The 20321-nt window shown below is 39.7% G+C and overlaps 1 protein-coding gene across 2 annotated transcripts in view; it reads left to right on the plus strand.

Annotated features, from left to right (window-relative positions):
* map3k7 (mitogen-activated protein kinase kinase kinase 7) overlaps window positions 1-20321 on the plus strand; it is a 60204-nt gene that overhangs the window by 9148 nt on the left and 30735 nt on the right. For both annotated transcript variants that reach the window (XM_007892917.2, XM_007892919.2), the window contains exons 2-8: window positions 9276-9386; window positions 11722-11787; window positions 13503-13548; window positions 14897-15035; window positions 15398-15522; window positions 16863-16991; window positions 18295-18425. In XM_007892917.2, coding sequence (XP_007891108.1) covers window positions 9276-9386; window positions 11722-11787; window positions 13503-13548; window positions 14897-15035; window positions 15398-15522; window positions 16863-16991; window positions 18295-18425 — 747 coding nt within the window. The remainder of the gene's footprint in view (window positions 1-9275; window positions 9387-11721; window positions 11788-13502; window positions 13549-14896; window positions 15036-15397; window positions 15523-16862; window positions 16992-18294; window positions 18426-20321) is intronic.

Raw genomic sequence — 20321 nt, forward strand, 5'->3', positions numbered from 1 at the left:
TCGCATCGCAGGCCACCGAGACCCTCGTACACAGATTCGTAATACCCAGGCTCGACTACGCAAACTTCCTGCTTGTCGGCCTTCCCAACTCCTCTCTCCATTGGCGGCAGATCATCCAGACCTCTGCAGCCCATGTCCTCTCCCGCACAAGGCTTCGCAACCCCATCATCCTCACCCGACTCCACTAGTTTCCCATCATACAGAGGATACAGTTCAAGATCCCAGTCCACGTCTTCAAAGCACCCCATGGTCTTGCTCCCCCTTACCTCTGCAACCTTCTAACCCCTTACCAACCTACCTGCTCCCTCCACTCAGTGGGCTCTGGTCTGCTCCATGTCCCCCCCCACCCTCACCCGCCCCTCCATTGGCAGGCAGGACTTGTCCCACTCTACCCCCACCCTCTGGAACTCCATTCTGCAGTCCCTCCACCTCTCCCCCTCCCTTGCCTCCTTCAAGACCCATCTCAAAACCCTTCTCTTCGACCGTGCCTTCGGTCACCCACCTGCTCTCCACCCTCTCCAATCCAGACCCCCAGCTCAGGCTTGGGACGTCCTCCCGATGTGAACAGTGCTATATAAATGTAATTTTGTTCTTGATGGTACCCCCAGTACTACATTGGAGTGTTAGCCTAGACAAGGGTGGTCCAACTGGCAGCCCAACGACTGTATCCAGGATGATTTAGTCGGGCCTGCAAAACATTTCCCAACTTTGGGCCTCCCTTCCCTGCGAACCATCCTCTCATGGCAGCGGCAGGAACTGGCGGTTAGGAGAACACGGTTGGTAAATAGATCCATTTGCCTTCCCCTTCACCTTGAGAGGGACTTTCTGGCCGACTGCAGCAACGGATGGTATTATTTCCATACCTTGCAGCTCAAAGCGCTGCAGTCTGTCAGGAAGCCTCTCTCGAGCTGAACTGAAGACAAACCATGCTGTCCCAACTACTGGCTCCAGCCACTGACAGGTAGTGAACCACCCGAGTGGCTGGGTGAACAGCCGTTCACACTGCCAGACAGTGAACCAAGTGGCTCTTCCCCTCCCCGCGTCCCTTGGCTCCAAACCCCAGCTCGGTTGCCCAGCCGGCAGTGTTGAGTGCTTTGAGACATCCTTCCGACGTGAAAAGAGCGCTGTAATTGTTATGTTATGTTTCTGGAAGAGGAATGCAAAAATATTGCTTAAACAGCCCGGGGACCTTTCTCTAATCCAGTATCCAGCCTTCAGCAGCAAAAAGATTGGACAACCCTGGCCCAGACTGTAAATTGAAGTTGTGTGTGATTTGAATTTGCATCCTTTTGATCCAAACTCAATCAACTGTCTCTTCTATAATTTGTTAATACTCACACACACACAAAATGGAATTCCATTAAATTGCTTGCAGCCTTCCCTTGTACTTTGACTCCACAGTGCTAAAACAGGTGCAACTTTGGTTGTGAGGCCCTGTGCAGAGTTCAGTGGAATCCATGTTGTCTTCTTTATGCCTCAGATCACTCGTCAGATTAGCTAATTGGATTGAAAACTGTGTTAAGAATGGAAAGCAGATGGATTTAATTAAATGGAGAAAGCAGGGAGGAGGGAGAGTGAAGAAGAATTGGTGCTGAGTGCTGTTCTTCAGGGATCTTGCTCTGGGTTCCTTGCTCTTCACAGTGTACATAAATGATGTGAAAAGCACTCAGCGAGTAAAAGAAAATCTGATTTTTCATTCCTGAGCAATTTTAATATTTGAAGTCTTTTATTTGATCTTATGCAAACACTAGTGAAATAAATCACTGAAGCCATCCGACCTTTTTAATTGATAAATTATCAAAATGGACATTATCTAAATCAGGGAATTCCAACTCGTGGGCCACATCCGGCCCTTGGGATGATTTTTTCTGGCCAGCAATTGTGTCTGGAGGCCATGCTTGGTTCAACACGGTGGGAAAAACACTGGCACAAGACCACAGTTAGCAGCAAAACCTGTTAATTACTTTCAAACCAGTAAGAGGAGAGAAAGTGAGATTCAAAGATGCACAGAGAGATGCCACAGTCCAAGAGATGCAGAAACGCGCGTGAGCACACACACCGATACAGAGAGAGATACAGAGACGCTCGTAGACAGAGAGAGACAGACACAGACTGAGAGAGATACGACGCACACGTACCGAAAGATACAGAAACGCACACAGCTATCTTGTCGTGGCTTTATTATTGTTTTGAAATTCGTATGAATTTTTACATTACCTACTTAAAGTTTGCATTGTAACTAAAATACAGTGGAAGCCTCTTAAACCGGACACATCAGGGCCGGCTGTTTTGCCTAACAGCAGCATCCAATGCTAACCGATATTCCCTTACCTCTTCCCACCCAGTAGAGGAACAGCAGCAGCGCCGCCTCCCTCCCTCCCATTGCGTTCCCATTGGGAGAGGAAGGAGGCCAGTTAGCGGGGACTCCGAGGTGATTGACAGCCTGAAGCTGCTTGTGAATGGGTGGGCTCTCCACTCGTTCACAAGCGGCTCAAGCTGTCAATCAATCATGATTTGACTCCTTCCCGTTCCTCCGCCTTCACTGATTGACAGCCTGAAGTTGTTTGTGAATGGCTGGAGTTCGCTGTCAATCAATTGCGATTTGACTCCTCCCGTCGTCACCCCGGAGCTGCTTGTGGCAGAATGGAGCCGCTTGAGACAGAGTGAGTAGGCACAGCGTAACCAGCGTGCATTTTGGCGTGATTAACCGGCATATTTAATACAGGTAAGAATAAAATGAATCAGGGCCGGGAGTTCTGTCCAATTTACCTAGCATCCTTGGTTAACTGGTGTCTGGCTAAATCAGCTTCCACTGTACAGTGAAATTAAGTAATAGTTACATGATTTAAAACCTAGGATTTCTATATGATTCTTACAGGTTATGTTTCTGGAAGGGAAACACAAAAATATTGCTTATGCGGCCCGCAGATGTTTCAGCAGCCAAATGGATGGACCATCCTGATAAATATACAGTTAGGAAAATTGCAGAGAGAAACGTTGTCAAAACTTTAATCAGGAGACTCATTGAATTTGTGTGCAGCTCGTAGTGGAGCGTAGTATGACTATAGTCTATTAAAAGGAACTCAATGAACCGAATGGTGTTTTCTTGTTCTGTACTTTATGTGCTCACATGTTATATACTATGGTCCCTCTATCCTGGAGTTCTCTGTGTGCGTACCTTTAATAATATAATAATCCTTGCATTTAATATAGCGCCTTATCATGTCTTCGAGATGTCTCAAAGCTCTTCACAGAATATGCTGTGGAGTGAATTGACTGTATATTTTGTGTGCAAAATGCATAATGGTTTACGATATTCCCACACGGCTTGGTTTTAGTGCTGATTCTAATGCAGAAGTAATTTGACTCGAGTACCTGAATGCAATAACTCAACGCTGGCTTTGCAGATTGTTGCCAAATTTTATTCCTGAACTTCATGGAAGATGAGTGTGATTCGTTTCTGGTTGACTTTGATAATCAAGAAAACAACAGACTATTTATAATATTACTGGGATTTCTAAGTGCTTTGTAAATATGTGGGTGCTTTTCATATACACATTATTTTTCTTGTCAAGTAGTACCTCTAGATATTGTATATGACTGAGACATTCGGCTGGGACAATCCCAAACCTCTCATCCCAGATGTGTGTTATATTAGTTGATCTCAGCCAGGGCAGCAAATACCTCCTGATGGCCCTAGGTTAGAGGGTATTTAAAGTCCTTTATGTTTGTTTGAACTTTGTAGGAAAGTATATATGTGTATAGAAGAACATTTGCTGCCCAGACCTGGAATTAAATAACGGCCATGGATAGCGACGAGAAAGTTGCTGATGCCCATGGAACAGAATTGAACTTCATCAGTCACTGTGTTGTTGACCATTGTTCTTTCCAGTGCTCATATCCACTGCAGATATGATCAATGCTTTTGGTATCATTGTTAAATGTCATCTCTGCTCCTGCATTGTGGCAACAGCATACCATCTCAAAGAACATCGCACACTTTTATATCATTCCTTTGATGGAAGTATGTACCCCTCCCCACACTTCGCCCACAAAATATAGTCAATCCACTTTACAGTGTATTCTGTGAAGCACTTTGAAACGTCTCAACGATGTGATGAGGCACTATATCAAATGCAAGGATTATTATTTTATTCTATTATAACCTCTTTAACTGGACTTCTGGTCATCCTTGTATCCTCCCTGAGTTGGCAATGGAATGCATACTCTTACTCTGGGAGGATAAATTTCATCTCACATATGTGCCGGATTATCTTACCTAATTCCAGAGAATCTGGAAACCTTTCTGCTGCTTATCAAACTAGGACCACCCTACTCTTACGGGTTTGACTTGAAGCGTTAACAGGAGCTGAGTGGAAAGAATCCTTGCCTCCAATGAACGGTCTGTCTCTTACAAGTCTGCTGATGAGTCAGGCAGACTCGGGAGTTATCATTACAGTGGGCCTACCTGGTTCAGAAACAGTTAAGCCCATCACTGAGGATTGACTCAATATCGCCATTCTGTTAACTAGTGCATCACATCAGAGTCTAGTTGGCACCAGGAGCCCTAATGGACCTCTTCCCTACCCCCAGTGAAATACGTTCGGTTAGTCCTAACCTGGTTCTCAGCGAGCATTAATCCCAACAACAAACTGACCACAGTTTACACTGCGTTGGCAGTCTTTCTGAGAGTTTGCATGCAGGATGTGAAATGAATCAAATGTGTAGTCATCTGTGATTGAGGTATCAATGCTGTTTGGCAGTGTTCAACTGTGTTAATGAAAAAAACATTTCTTTCTCCCCTCCTCAAATGAACTATTTGAATATATTTTGAATGTTCTTGATCAATGAAATCTATTCAATTTCAAATTAAATCTCCTTTGAAGAATTAGTCGTTAAGAGTTTTAAAGGACACCATAATTAAAGCAGTTCATTTTCTCATTCCCACTGTTGTTTCTATAGTAAATGTTAGATGTATAGAGTGGCTGTTGGTTGGTTGGTCTCACAGTGTTAATGTACAGTGAATGACGTATAAGATTTATGGTGAATGATTTATTAGATCTATCTTTTAGATGGAAATTCTTGCCTCTGTGCATACAAAATGTTCACCAGCTCTTTGTAACTACTATATTGCAGAGTATTACTGTGTGCCATTTTATGAAAGGCTTCCATGCTTGATCCATTAAAGAGATGTGAACCTTTTCTAGGATGCACAGGTTAAATTTGCACTGGTTGTATTAAAATCTTTAAATTCTCTCTTAAAAAGCACCTCTTTCCCTCTCTGACTGAGTAGATTCTAGCTGCTGATCATTTGTTGCCGTGGGGGGGTATGACACATCGACATGTTCTGTAAATCTCACTTGAGCATTTGTGTGTAGTGTATTTACATGAGTAGTTGCCTTTCATAATTGGTTGGGAGGAATGTTTGGATTCTAAATTGCACATAACATTAACCATATTCACATCTGTGGTTCTAACCTACAAAGTAAACTGGCTTATAATTCTATTTTCCTAATAAAACCCTAAATGTCATCCTGTGTGCTGTAAACATTCTAGGATTTGGATGAATCATCTTTGTCTTTTTTTCCCTCCCTTGAAAGTGTCTTTAATACCGCACCCAAGTGATAATTTTTCATGTGCGAGCAGAGAGTGAATATTGGAAGACTTTTGGACAATAGGGCAGAATCACAGATAATAATAATAATATGAGCATGACCTGTCTCTCGTGTTCAAATCCATTCATTCCCTGGAACCTCCCTACCTCTCTGAACTCCCCAATCCACCACTTGGCGCCTCCACTGACTGGCACCGACCTCCTACTTGTCCCTTGCACCCTCCGCTCCACCATTGGAGGTCGCGCTTTCATTCACTACGCCACGAAACCCTTTTCCACCGTGTTTATGACCACCCCCCTCCCCCGGCTCGGAGTCAGGCTCCGCCACTGTTAAGCACTCTGAGACACTACCCCCCGTGGCAGGCGCTATATAAGTGCGAATTGTTGTTGTTGTTGTACCACAAGGGTGTATTTTGGAGGGGCCAATAGATAGCGATCGGGTGACTTTTTTTCCCAGCCCTTGGATTGCAATACCAACCATGATCAGCTAATTTTGCACAGAGTGAGTCATACCTGGGACGTAGTTTGTCTGAATAATGCTATTTAACAATAGACAGTGGCTTTATACTCAAATGTTGAAGTTAAAGAAGTCGAATATGCAGCAGTAATCCACTGGGTGAATTTTTTGTTTTTAACATTAGGTTTGTACCTTTCTTTGACCCACTGAAGCACCATAAACTTTGGTTGGATACTACAATAGAATTTTGATCATTCACACTAGTTATCTGCCATAATCTGAACATTGGATAATCTGTTAAAATCCAAGTGTCTTTCAAGCAGTAGAGATTCCAATATTAACCATTTTCAATTAAAACAAAATAAAATTACTCTTTTACATCTTAATAATTGAGTTCTGAAATGACTGAATTATTTAGCCTTAGCATCACAATAAGTCTTTGACCATCATGGAATACAATCTGTATGTAAGAAAATGTGATCTCATCAACTTTAATGTATAATTTGTGTAGCTGGTTCAAAAGGTTGTGGTTCAGGTTCTGCATTGGGAAGTGTGGACCCTGAATCAAGGCTGACACCAGATGCAGTGTTGAGGGATCACTGCACTGGAGGAGCAGAATAGAGTGGATTAGGAGGGTTTGGAGCTCGTGGAGTATGAGCACTGACTAGTACTAGTTGGGCCTCTTTCGGTGTTGGTACAGTCTGTGTAATTCTATATTTGTGTTTTATTGAAAAATGTGCATTGATTCATGCATACTACAACATTTTGCCTCTGATCACTGTATTTTCATGACTTGTATCTCATGACTGGTGGTGATCGCCTTCTGCTGCTAAAAGTGGTCAAACTCTATTGCGCGCAGCATTGTCATCCCATTCTTAATAGAGTTTAGACACCAACTGAACCAGATCTAGACCAGGATTGGATTTTGAAAGTGAATTTTAAGTAAATGTCTGCTCCAGTAGACTGTTTGAGCAGTGAAAAAAACTTCTACGCTTTGCTGGTCCTTGGGACTTCCCTCTGACGTGAAAGCGCTATATAAATAATTTGTTGTTATAACAGTGATGTGCAACGTGCAAATATGCTCCTTTTACCCACCCAAATATTTTGAACATGCCCACTAAAATGCTGACAAATTGTAGAAAAACTAGCCTGACTAATGTGTAAGATATTCAGTCATTTATGTGCATGAAGTTATTGGAATTGTTATCTTGTTGGAGATTTGCATGAAGATTTCATGAAGATTTCCATTTGATGCAATGAATGGCATTGACCAGACTCAATTATAAAACCAAAGTGAAATATATACGGGCTGTGAACAATAAGGGGTTGTTTTTGAATCCTTCAATGTGTTTTTCGTTGAATTGTTTGTCTCTGGTAGGCAAGTGACCTGTTCCAAGCCTTTGCCAATGTTGTTCTTGACACTGCTGCTGTGTGGCTAGCAACAGTGGCACAGTGCCTGAGGTATAAGCCTTAAATGTTGGAAGGTCATGAAGGCAACTTGTCAAGCAGTTATGAGATGAATAGGTAAGCTGTTTGCACAGTTATCAAATTGAAAGGCTAAACTTTACAAATGTCTCCAACTTGGATACAGTGTCTGATTTATGCAGCCTGTTGGTTTAGATGAGTTGGCATAATCCCCGTCACTTTTTATGCAAACTTTGACAGAAAACTAGAGTATAAATTTATACAACTTGTCTGGTTGCTGCTAAGCAAAGTAGCCTTATATCCAGTTTATAATGTGCTTTTCACAAAGGAATAAGATGGTGTCCTGCTACTGAGATTACCTGGAGGTTATGGTTTATAATCCTAGGATCTAATTATTTGACATGCTGCAGTCTAAATGCACGTGGTGCAAATAGGCTTGTGTGCTTAAAGGATTGTTATTATTAATGAGGCAGCTGATTAACAACATTAAAAAATAAACTCAGCAGTCCATGGTGAATGTGAGAAGTATAAATCAGACCTTACAACTGGAAGTGATCTCAGTTCACTCATAAGTATATGAAAAGAACATTCAAAGAACAGTGTCTCTTAATATTTTTAAGAGAAACTAGATTTGAAGAATAAGGAAATCCATATCAAAGGAAAGTAATCTTAACTTCATGAATGTACAGTATTGTTTAAAAGTTCCCTTTTAAATTTGTAACTGATCGTTCGTTCATTCCTAATGGAGCAATTCCCGGTGGGGTGAAACCTTGGGCAAGTTTCCTTACTCCACACGCCTGATAATAATCCCTCAAGAAAGAAAAAAAAATTGGTCACTTCAATCCACGACTGTTTGTGGGACGCTGCTGTGCGCTATTGGCTGCTGCGTTTTGCCCACAAATATACTGTCAATTCACTTTACAGTCTATTCCAACTTTTGGAATTCCATCCCCCAATCACTCCGCCTCGCCCCCTCCTTAGCCTCCTTCAAGTCCCACCTCAAAACCCTCCTCTTCGTCTGAAATGCTGTACACTGTCCAGTGCCTTGAAAGGTGCTATACAAATGTAAATTCTGTGAAGCGCTTTGAGACGTTTAGAAGACATGAATACCGCTATATCAAATGCAAGGATTATTATTATTGAGTATTGCATGATAATGAATTTGGAAATTGTCTAGTGCAGTCACTCATATTCCTCTTAAGATTAGACTCAGTGCTAACAAGATGGTCAGACGTACCATGGTGTCTGGTTGAAGATGCTTAGGAAGATACAGCGTGCACACATTGGAAATGGCCAAGATGGGAGATCATGAATATTGCTCCACTTGGAAATATTGTATACTTCTTTCCTCTTTGAATGTGCCTTCAGTCATCCTCCCACTTCCACCCCCTTTCCCTCCACTCCTTTCGACTCCAACCCCTAGCTCAGGTGCAAACCCTTGACTGTTCAGTGCCTTGGGACATCCTCCTGAAGTGAAAGGCGCTATATACATGCAATTTGTTGTTGTATACAGCATGTCTACTTCGCAGACTGGTGGTTTTGGCACATCGTTTCCAATTCTACTTCCAATATACTAATTAAACAAATGTTACTGTAAACTATTTTAGCATATGTGACCTTGCATGTTCTTTATAATTTTAATAGTAACACACATGTTGGTCTACAAAAAATCAGCGAAGGATGAAGAATAGAGTTAGTGGAAGTGAGTTCTTTATCAGCATAACCATATTTAGCAAAACCCAATTTAACCTATTCCTTTAATTTTCTTGTTTCCTACAGGTTGTTGGGAGAGGAGCTTTTGGAGTTGTATGTAAAGCAAAATGGCGTGAAAAAGACGTAGCTATAAAGCAAATTGAAAGTGAATCGGAGAGAAAAGCGTTCATCGTAGAGGTAATCTCATTAACATGATCATCCTATTTGTCATCCTAGATTCGGGAAAGTAATTTTTCAATTTTTAACTAAGATTACCTGTGAGATTCTGATTGAGGTTTAACATTTAATTTGTGTTTCTGGATAAATTGTTTAGGCACAACTGAGAAAGTATCACTAGAATAGGCTGAATAATCTGACTGTCTTGATTGCTTACAAAGAGTTGCTGTCTGTGGAAGAATGCAAGTTCACAGCTGTTTTTCCACCTGGCATTTTGCTGGTCTTCACCATTACTGACAGGCAGAGGATAAGACTTCCAACAGGGAGATGAATTGTCAAGCAAGTCAACTTTGGCCCCTCTCCCATATGTCCCGCTGGCCAGATTTAGAGCACCGTTGACCAAGTACTTCAGATTATGTCAGACATGCTGTCAGAATGATTGCCAGTTGTATGATGATATATGATTGCACTTCTTCGTGGAAAGAGTCGTCTTTTTCAGCACCTGTAAATGTCAGACAACAGAACATTCAAACTATAGTGCTTGAAGTCTTATTTTCTTATGCTATATTTTTACAGATTAGTATGCCACCAATTCTTCCACTTCTGTCAGTGTATTACCCTTCTGGTTCCTGGATAGTACCCACATTGCTTGAGTGCAATCTAAAACATACAGGGGAAGCCCATTATCAATTGCCTCTTAATAGTTTCATTTTTTGGTAACCACTGGTTCACCAGGTACCCAGTGGACCCCGGTTATCAAAAATACATTGTGCTTCTGCTGCAGACCAGCCAGTTTCCTATGCTTGAAGTGTCTGAATTCCAGGTTGGTGTGTTGCCGCCAGCTCTGATTGTAAATGCGGGCAATGCTGAGTAAGTGCTACCAACCCCCATTTTGGGAAGGAAGCAATGTGGGTACTATTCAGGAACCAGGGCTCTTGTGTACAATGAGCATGAGCATCCCACAGGAAGTGATATATGTGGCACTGAATGCGCACAATATGCAGGAAGTGATATTAGTAGTGGTTTGACCAGAAATTTGCAACATAGAAGACCATTCATCCCATCTTCTAAGAGCAATCCTTTCAGTCCCATTCTCTCCAGTTCACCATACGCCCCTTTAAATGGCCTGAAATATTGGACCTGTAGTATGATTTATGTTTTTAAAATACTGTTCACTAATTTGTGATTTTTTTTCTTGATGCACTGCAGCCATGAATATTTTATTTTTTGATTATTTTTCCTACTTTTAAGAACAAAAATATTACAGCCATACAAAAAAATCCTGCTTTGCCACCACGAAAAACTGTTTTGCAGCACAGAAAGATTTTGTTCATTCCTACCATGATTGCCATGTAAACTGCGTTTTTGTTGACTAGAATTTGCACTTGTGAAGCATTTCTCACTTTGGGAGAATATCTCAAAGCACTTTACAAAGACAGAGTGAGAACCTGAGCTGGAAGAGACATATATTTGGAGAGGGGGAAGAATTTATGCTTAAACGGTGAGATACGTTAGGATAATTGGCTGCCATGTTCACCAACAAAATATACAGTCACTCTACTTTACAGTATGCCCTGTGAAGTCCTTTGAGACTTCCTCCCTATGTGAAAGGGACTATATCAAATGTGTTATTATTTAAGCTAATAATTGCAGTTCTATTTATAAATGGAGGTTACATTTCATTCTAATGAAGCAATACCTTCATTAGAATGAGTCCTGTAGCTCAGTGGTTAGAGCACTCGCTTTGCAAGTGAGGGACCTGAGTTCAATTCCAGGCAGGTCAGGGCGAAACCTTGGGCAAGTTTCCTTACTCCACACAGAGCCTAATAATAATCCCTCCAAAACCAAAAAAAAATAAATTGGTCATTTTCAATCTACGTCTGTTTGTGGGACATTGCTGTGCGCAATTGGCTGCCGCGTTCACCCACAAACATACAGTCAATTCACTTTACAGTGTGTTCTGTGAAGCGCTTTGGGACGTCCTCCTGACGTGAAAAGCGCTATATCAAATGCAAGGATTATTATTATTATTACCTAAATATTATGATTTGTACAGATAGGAAACGTATGTAGCGGTGAATTTTATTAACATTATTACTAATGTTATTATAGGATCATTCATGCAAGGGCTTCTAGGTGATAGATGAAGCGATTGAAGTTATGTTGCAAACTCATGACTAATATAAAATCCATGTTTGAATTCACATTTGAGCAGAGATGTTTACAAAAGCAGCCATATGTTTATGGCGTGCAGTAGATCCATAGCTTTGTCAATTGCATGGTAGAGTTGAAACACTGATAATGTATGTTTTTGCCTTGACCTTTGAAACTGTTCACTTTTTTTTATATCTTGCAGCTTCGACAGTTGTCACGAGTGACGCATCCCAATATTGTGAAGCTTTATGGAGCCTGTCTAAATCCTGTATGTTATTTTAGTTCTTCCTACTCTTTAAAAGTGTGAACCCAATCATACTCTTGTCTTGTTTGATTATAATTGTGTCGCTAACCAACGTTTCTAATGTCTATCCTTCTGAGACACAGTCTAACACACTAACAGGTACAAAAGATGACCTGCCATAGTGGATAGTGTAGCTATCCTTTAATGGATGTGATGTGATTGTTGACTTGTCCATGTGTTGTTTTATAACTGAATCATTGAAAATGCACATTTGAAATAATTTTCATAAATTGGGATGTCGTCTCAATAAAATGTCCATTTTCCTGGAAATCTGTCATATCTTTTTAATTTGATTGTTGTTCTTGTATTGGGGAGCTTTGGAAATCTGTCTTGTTTTATAAGTTAGAAAATTATTTGGAAATTTAATTTTACATGTCTCCTGTTTTAAAAATGAAACTATCTCCATTTTGAGGCTAGCCTAATGGGCCAAAATGGTTCAGAATGTGTGAAGCCAGATCCCTGCGCTGAGCATCATGTAACTTGCTCCCAAATGTGGGCTCCTCCTTCCCTTTCCCTCTCCCATTTTTTCTTTTAATATAGTCCACTAAATCCATTCATGGTTCAGTTCTTAGCACTAAGTTGGTAGCACTCTCGCCTTTGAGTTAAAAAGTTGTGGGTTCAGGCCCCATGTCGGGATTTTGACTTCACAGTGCAAGATGACACTCCATTGCAGTACTGGAGGTGTTGGGGGTGCCATAATTGTTGGGGGTGCCATAATTCAGATAAGACATTAAACTGTCTGCCTGTTCAGGTGGACATTAAAGATCCCATGGCACTATTTGAAAAGAGAAGGGAGTTTCTCCTGATGTCCTGGCCAACAATTCCCCAGCTAAAATTGGTCTTTCACTTCATGGCAGATCGTGGGACACTGCTGTACACAAATTGGCTGATGCATTGCCTACAAATCACACTCCACAGTAAAATCCTGTGAAACGCTTTGAGACATCTTGACAGCGTCATAAAGCCCTATATCAAATGCAAGGGTTATTATTTTAAATTATGGTTGTATTGGCAAACAATTATTTTATTACTAGATATGCAATGAGTGGGCTGCCTGTTCTGCATAGTGCAATAATTGGTTGTTATTTTAACATTTGTGTTGAATTCTGTAAGTCAGAATGAACAAGTATCTATGCCTTTATTTTACATTTAATCTGAGTTGAGCCCTCAACATCTTAATCTTATTGGTGGATTATTTCCTTTCCTAAAACATCTTGAAATGAGCATAAAAAAACCTTCAGTTTTTTTGAGTGGTTAATTTGTGCTGAATCCAAAGGTTTATAGGCACAGAACCCACCTGTGGAAGCATCACTAAATTAGTAGTCTTATTTTAGATTTTTTTTAAAAACTAAACCTTGTTCTACTTTTGCTAACTTTCTTTGAATATATAATAATCTTTACAGGATTTGTATATATGTTGTACTCCTACTTTGGGCTCAAACATTTCTGGACTGGCTTTCATGTGATTAGAATGGGTTCTCTATTTATATTTGGTGCTCAAAATGATGAGGGTTTTTAATTTAAGATTAATAGGGTGAAACTATCTGTGGGCTCTGTGTGCCTGAGACAAATGATTGATGTGGGTGTAAATTTGTCAGATATCCAACTGACTTCAAATTCAGTGATCCATTGGAATTGAATATTGCTAATTGTTTGGGGCATGTGGTACTCCTTTCCAGGTTTGCCTAGTTATGGAATATGCGGAAGGAGGCTCCCTGTATAATGGTAAGTCAGAATCTTAACTGAGATCACACTGGTGACTCGTTTACGTCTTGCATGTAAGACTTACTTTGACTTTAAATGTAAAATATTAGTGTGTAAACTAAATGTGTCTAACTTGAACAGGTTTTTTGTTGTAAGGCAGTTTATAATAGATATTTGTGGCATTATGGCACATGGAAACTTGTGCCATTGCGATCTTTGAAGTTTGTTGAGAATAATGAAGCTGAGAAAATTGTTGGTAATTGTTGATTGTTTTGGAAAGGTTTTAAGTCATTGTTGCTGCTGGAAATACAATAAAGCTGAATTATTTGCTTCAATGCTCTAGGACATAAACAATTTTATAAAACAACATGAGATTGAATTCTTAAAGTATGTTTTCCTGATAACTTCTAAATTCACACCTCAAACTTACTGCAATTCCTTATGTTAATATTATTAACTTTCTAGTTCGCTAGTTAGTAAATTTTACAATCAGTTTAGCTCAGTTGGTAGCCTTCTCTTCTCCAGGTCAGAGGTTATGGGTTTGAGTCTGCACTCGTAATCTAGACTTTCAAGACAGTACCGAGGGAACGCTGCCTTGTTGGAAACATTCTTTGAAAAGGATGTTAAATCACTGCTCATCTAGCTTTTTTATTGTAGTTTAGAGGCTCAAAATATATCAAACTAAAGCCATTTTGTGCCTAGTCTGCACTTGTATTACCTCTGTGCAATGTCAGATTGGATAAGTAGCTCACAATAATATCAGAGGCCGGGAAATGCAGCTGAATATCAATCAACTGCTTGCCTCCTTTTACCTGGATCCAGTACTGTTATTTAGGTAGTGGTAATCACAAAAGAAAATTTCTATTTGCCTATACCAGAGATTCTTTGCCGTCATGTTACTTACACAATGTCAGACTTTCGCAAGAGCACAAAACGTCATTGGGGCATGATCACTACAACACAACATAATATGCAACAAGCAGCACTGAAATAAATGAACAAGTATAAACTGTTTTTGGAAAACTGGAAACTTCTTCAAAATAGTATCGAGGGAATTGTGACATTTTCTTAATTCATCAGACAGGGCAGATAGGACCCTAATTTAGCTTCTCAGATGAAGGTCAAGTCAGATTGGTAAACGATTAAATTGAAGATTATCAAAGTGATCCTCTTGTTGGCTGTGGGGATTATAAACAGTTCTATAACTCTTGAGACAATTGTTCACTGCTATAGGTTTCAATTATAGTCAATATTTCTATATTCAAGAGTTGATTTAACATAGATTTGAAAATAACATATTGGTAAATCTTTCTTTATGGCTGTATCTATCCCTCTTTACATGGCTTTATGATTTCTCATTAATTTACAGTTCTACATGGAGCTGAACCCCTACCATATTACACTGCTGCCCATGCAATGAGTTGGTGTTTACAGTGTGCACAGGGAGTAGCATATCTACACGGCATGAAACCCAAGGCTTTAATCCACAGGGACCTCAAACCACCCAAGTAAGTTCTTATTTTCTTTGACAATCAATATTTGCGGAAAATGGTGGGCTAGAGAACTTAGTTTAACCCTAACAAGAGCTTGAAGTCCATAAGTTTCTTTTAAAATATCAGGATGTTGAATACTGAAAGGTGCTTTATAAATGCAGTTTGTTGTTGTTGTTGATGCTACAAAAGAGGAATATTAAATGAAGGAAAGTAGGATTATATCAGGTTACCTTGTGGAGAAGCTATTATGCCCAGAGCTGCCATCTGTTTACTCTGGTCCTTACGTTTCCTGTTATTGTGCAGAACACTGCACAGGATAATCTAAGACCAGGAATGTAGATTGTTGATACCTCCAGTCCTCTGTTTTCCTGTAACAGCTTGCTGCTGGTGGCTGGTGGGACAGTTCTGAAGATCTGTGACTTTGGCACGGCCTGTGACATTCAAACACACATGACCAACAACAAGGGGAGTGCTGCTTGGATGGCTCCTGAAGTATTTGAAGGTGAGCAGTAAAACCAAAAACCAACGTTTTGTCAGTGAAGTGTTTCAAAACACTATCTGACCCACCAACTACACAGCTGTGTGTTGTTGGGTTCTTCTGTTACTGAACTGAGTAGCATCGTAAACAAACTCTACAAGATGGTATAAACTCTCGTGGAACATTGCCATTATTTTGTTCAGTTAAATTTAATTCAGTTTCGTATGAGGTGTTTATCGTTCAAAAATCTTGGGGCAAAATGCTGCAGTTGCTGAATTTACTGACCATTGACTGATTTTAGTGAGATTTCACCATTACAATCACACAATCCTTGTATTTGATATAGCGCCTTATCACGTTTTCTAGACATCTCAAAGCACTTCACAGAGTATACTGTAAAGTGAATTGACTTTGTTTTGTGGTGCATGCAACATAGGTCATTTTACCAGCCAGTGAATTCCTTGCTTTTGGCTTGCTTTTTTTCAGGTACGGGTCATTTGAAATGGAATTTTTTACAAGCAAGTCTGACAAACCTAATCTTAATAGGACATTGTCTGATAGACTTTAACTGCTAATAATACAGTGACATGAGCTGAGTTAATATTGCTTGCTCCACATTGCAATTTGTCAAGCTGCAATTGGCATACTATTTGTGCACTGAAATTGATCATTTTTAAATGTTATTATCAAACTGCTTGTATGATCTCAAGATTAAAAATGTACTATATCAAGTTCCTGAGAGCTTTGACATGAGCATAGAGAAGCAAACCCAACATAATTTGCACCCACTGTGTTTCTACTGCATGAGAATGAATTGCTTTGTTCCTGAAAGCAGCTCTCAGCTCCAACACAAGACCCTGTTTATACTGCACGAGTGATGGCAATGTATATGGTATGTTGCCAAACATACCATGTAAATTCTATTAAAATTTACGTAAGGCCACATTTGTCATGCTAATATAATGGATTCTAGCCTGTCCTTTGACAGCTAATTTGGAGTGTTTAGAGTTATCATTTGGTACAGAAATTAATAATTGTTCCAGTCATCAACATTGACATCATGCATGCATTTTGTTCAATAGCTATTTTTGTTCAATTGATTTCCATTTTACCAAATGGCCACAAAATATCCTTTACCTGCGCACTTTATTTTTGGATGGTCTTGGTCTCTAGTTAAATTGTATAATGTAGAACTATGCAGAGTTCTCGAACCTTTCCTAACCACAGCATACTGTTAAATGTAGCATCTTCGTCCTGAAATGCCCTTTACAGGGCTCGACAAATTAATACATCTTCCAAGTGCCTCTTCTCTGTAGCTATTGGTTGTGTTTCTCTGACGATTCCTTATTGAATTTATGTCACAGGTAGTAATTATAGTGAAAAGTGTGACGTCTTCAGCTGGGGCATCATTCTTTGGGAAGTGATAACACGCCGAAAACCTTTTGATGAAATTGGTGGCCCTGCATTTCGTATTATGTGGGCTGTTCACAATGGTAAGTTTATGTTTGGAAAGTGAATTTATCTTTGTTATACAATCAGAGTAAAACTAACTTTTGCATTTCATTGGCTTTTTTTTTGGTAGCAGCTGAACTGATATCCTTATCTGTACTTCAGAAAAATTGAATGGCTGTCTGGAAAAGTATTGAATAGTTTCTTAATATATACATATAAAGTAATATCTTGATATATGTTCAATATAAAACGATTCATGTAATGTTAAGACAAAAGAGTGGCTTGATAGTTCCCTACAGAAGTTCCCAATTTAGGTCTGGAAGATGGAGTGAAGGAGACTCTTACACCTCCCAGTGGCCAGTTGTAGAATGGCATTGGCAAGAGCCGGGAATGATAAGTTACTGCCGCCCTCAAATTTAAAGAATTTTTTTTCAGTTAAGTTAGGGGAGGAGAGAGTGAGATCTTAATATTTAGAATAATTGATTAAAGTGATTCAATAATCGCTATCAAAAGAAAATTGGATATACACTTGAAAAGGAAAAAAATTGTGAGATCTATTTTGAAGAAAGCAGAGTCGAATTTGTGATATTTAACCAGCTTTCTTATGAAGAAATGCCTATCAGAATTTTCATCAGCCAATGGGACTACCAGTAGTTTGTGCCAGAGAAAAGTTTCCACATGCCTCTGGCATATATTTCTACTTCCCAGAAAACGTTTTTGTTTGTGCGGCTTAAATTTCTTATTTATTACTGCAAATTAAAACCTGGTATTGTTATGCAACATTATAATCCCCCAAAAAGAAACAGTACATTTTCAATAGCAGTGAAAATAATCCGTGTAGCTCCACTTTTATCCATTGAGTGGGATCTAAAATGTGATATTTTCAAGATGGAATTTCTACTTTAATTGTAACAATCCACTGTTTGGGAATTTACAATTCACTATTTTGAGATTTTAAAAAAACTGTTAAACCAACAACAACAAAAATTACATTTATAAACCAAAAGTCTGTTCAAGTTCAACATTTTTCCTGGAAACTCGGGACTGATCTTAAGATGGCACCACTATATGCACTTTAAACAAGTTTTAAAGCTTTTTTTAAAACTTAGTTTTCTACCAGGTAGTTTTGTAGAATAAGTAAACTAATTTAGGGTCTGCCGACGTACCCTCAAGAAAAGTAATAGGGAGTTTAGAATAAGGAAATATTATCTAATGTGTATCAAAGAGCAGTAAACAGTATTGTGCAGTGTGAACTTTGTGCTTTGTATGTTGATCAGTTAATTCATTTGACAAAAGTTGCAGGTGTCTGTCACTCAATCATTTCTTTTTATCCATGTATTTTAGGTACTCGGCCACCTTTGATCAAAAATCTGCCCAAACCCATTGAGAGTTTAATGACTCGCTGTTGGTCTAAGGACCCTGCACAGCGCCCCTCAATGGAGGAGATAGTAAGGATAATGATGCATTTAATGAAGGTAATTTTGAACATTTGGATTTTTTCAAAAGAATATACAGCTGGTTACAAAAATACATTTTTGAATATGCTGAATAACGTAAATGTTTATTCATTTGAAAATCTTCGGCACACTGACAATTTAGAATACTTTGTGTAAGCTTGTCATTTTTTTCCTCAAATTTTCTCTTCTTTCCTGAAGGTAGTGTATTATTGTATTGTGGCACCACTATCATCGACAGCCCCGCTTCCTTGCCCAAGTGCCATTTTTTCTTATGTAAGCCTAGACAGTAAGTATTGTCGGGCTATTCAGCAATGGGTGGGGAGGGGGGGTGGGGCATCACACCTGAGCCTGGGCTTATCACCTGATGTCCAATCGTGTGCACTTTCCACTATAGGTTAAAAGTAGAACCACTGGCTGTTTTTTTTTCTCTCTGAAGACCAGAATGCAGTAGCCAATTACACTTCAGTGGAGTCATTTTAACAAAACAATTCCATCAAATATATCACATCAGATGTCCTATAAATAATGCTCGCATTTGACATTTGGTCTTCAAAGTTAAAATACATCAAAGTGTATTACAACAACAAGATTACATTTGTATAGCGCCTTTCACATAATTTTAATTAATTACAGGTAATTACCACAAAGTGTAGTGATTGCACATTTTTAAACAACTAGTATTTATATAGCGACATTCACGCAGAGTAGCATCCAGAGTGCTTGGAAAATGCAGTAGCCAGAATTGCACCCAGCAGGGGTCCCACAAACAGCCATGAAGTGAATGATGTTTTTTTCTCTCTAAGCCGGAGCACCAGGAGAAATTCCGTTCTCTTTTTGAATAGTGTCAAAGGATTTTAATGTCTACCTGATGCAAGCCCCTAGCGCTTTATCAACATCTTAATTATGACACTTGTAAAGCTTGGGTCACAGTATTTGATTGCTGGTTAGCAGTGTTGCTAAAAAAAAAGTTAAGACAATGATGAGAATGATGTGATTGTAGCTGTCGCCATTGAGAAAGGGAAAGGTGTATTGCCTCTAGCAGACATACAGCACGTTTGATGTGATGAATGTTGATAAATTGTCACTGATACAAATTGCTATAAATTTATATTAAAAAAGTTGATACAAATGTGTGTGCCCCTGACCCCAGCTCGGGTCTGAAATGCTGTACACAGCGCCTTGGGGTGTCCTCCCGACATGAAAGGCGCGATACAAATGTAATCTTGTTGTTGTATACAATGTTTTCTGGAAGGGTACCTCCTATCCAGCCTTGTATGCCAATAAAGCTGGGATGTGTCATACTTTTATTTCAAAAGCAACTACTTCTATGAATTCGTCAAGGTAGTGAATTTGGTGCAAAAGCGTTTATTGCCTTTTTGTAAGCGATTTGTTCAGTACAAAGTTTTGAACCCCAGAAATTGTCATAATTGCTAAGGCAGATAGGGTAGCTGTTGGAACTTGTTTTGGAAAAGAAGCTGACTTCACTGAAATCAGAAGATTGTAGGTTCAAGTTCATGTCGGGACTTGAATTCTTATAGTCTAGACTAACACTCCAATGCAGTGCTGAGGTGTAAATCAAGGTCTTGTCTACCTGGAGTCCTGTAACTTAGAGGTTAGAGCACTCACCTCGCAAATGAGAGGACTTGGATTCAATTCCACACTCCTCTGTTTATCTAACAGTAAGTTGGAACACGATTGTTACCACCAACCGGCTCCTCCATCCACCCTTCCACCCCTCGCCCATTCTCTCCTCAAGCTCTGACTGAGGAGATGCTGGATTTCTTCGAGTCCAAAATCGAGGGGATCCGTTCAGCTGCCTCCTCCCTCTCAACCACTACTCCCTCCCCATCTCCCATCCACACTTTGACCCCTACCCATCCCTCCCTCCGTATTTTCAAACCTGCCTACACATCC

This window comes from Callorhinchus milii, unplaced genomic scaffold (genome assembly GCF_018977255.1).
Source record: "Callorhinchus milii isolate IMCB2004 unplaced genomic scaffold, IMCB_Cmil_1.0 Scaffold3, whole genome shotgun sequence".
Classification (NCBI taxonomy): domain Eukaryota; kingdom Metazoa; phylum Chordata; class Chondrichthyes; order Chimaeriformes; family Callorhinchidae; genus Callorhinchus; species Callorhinchus milii.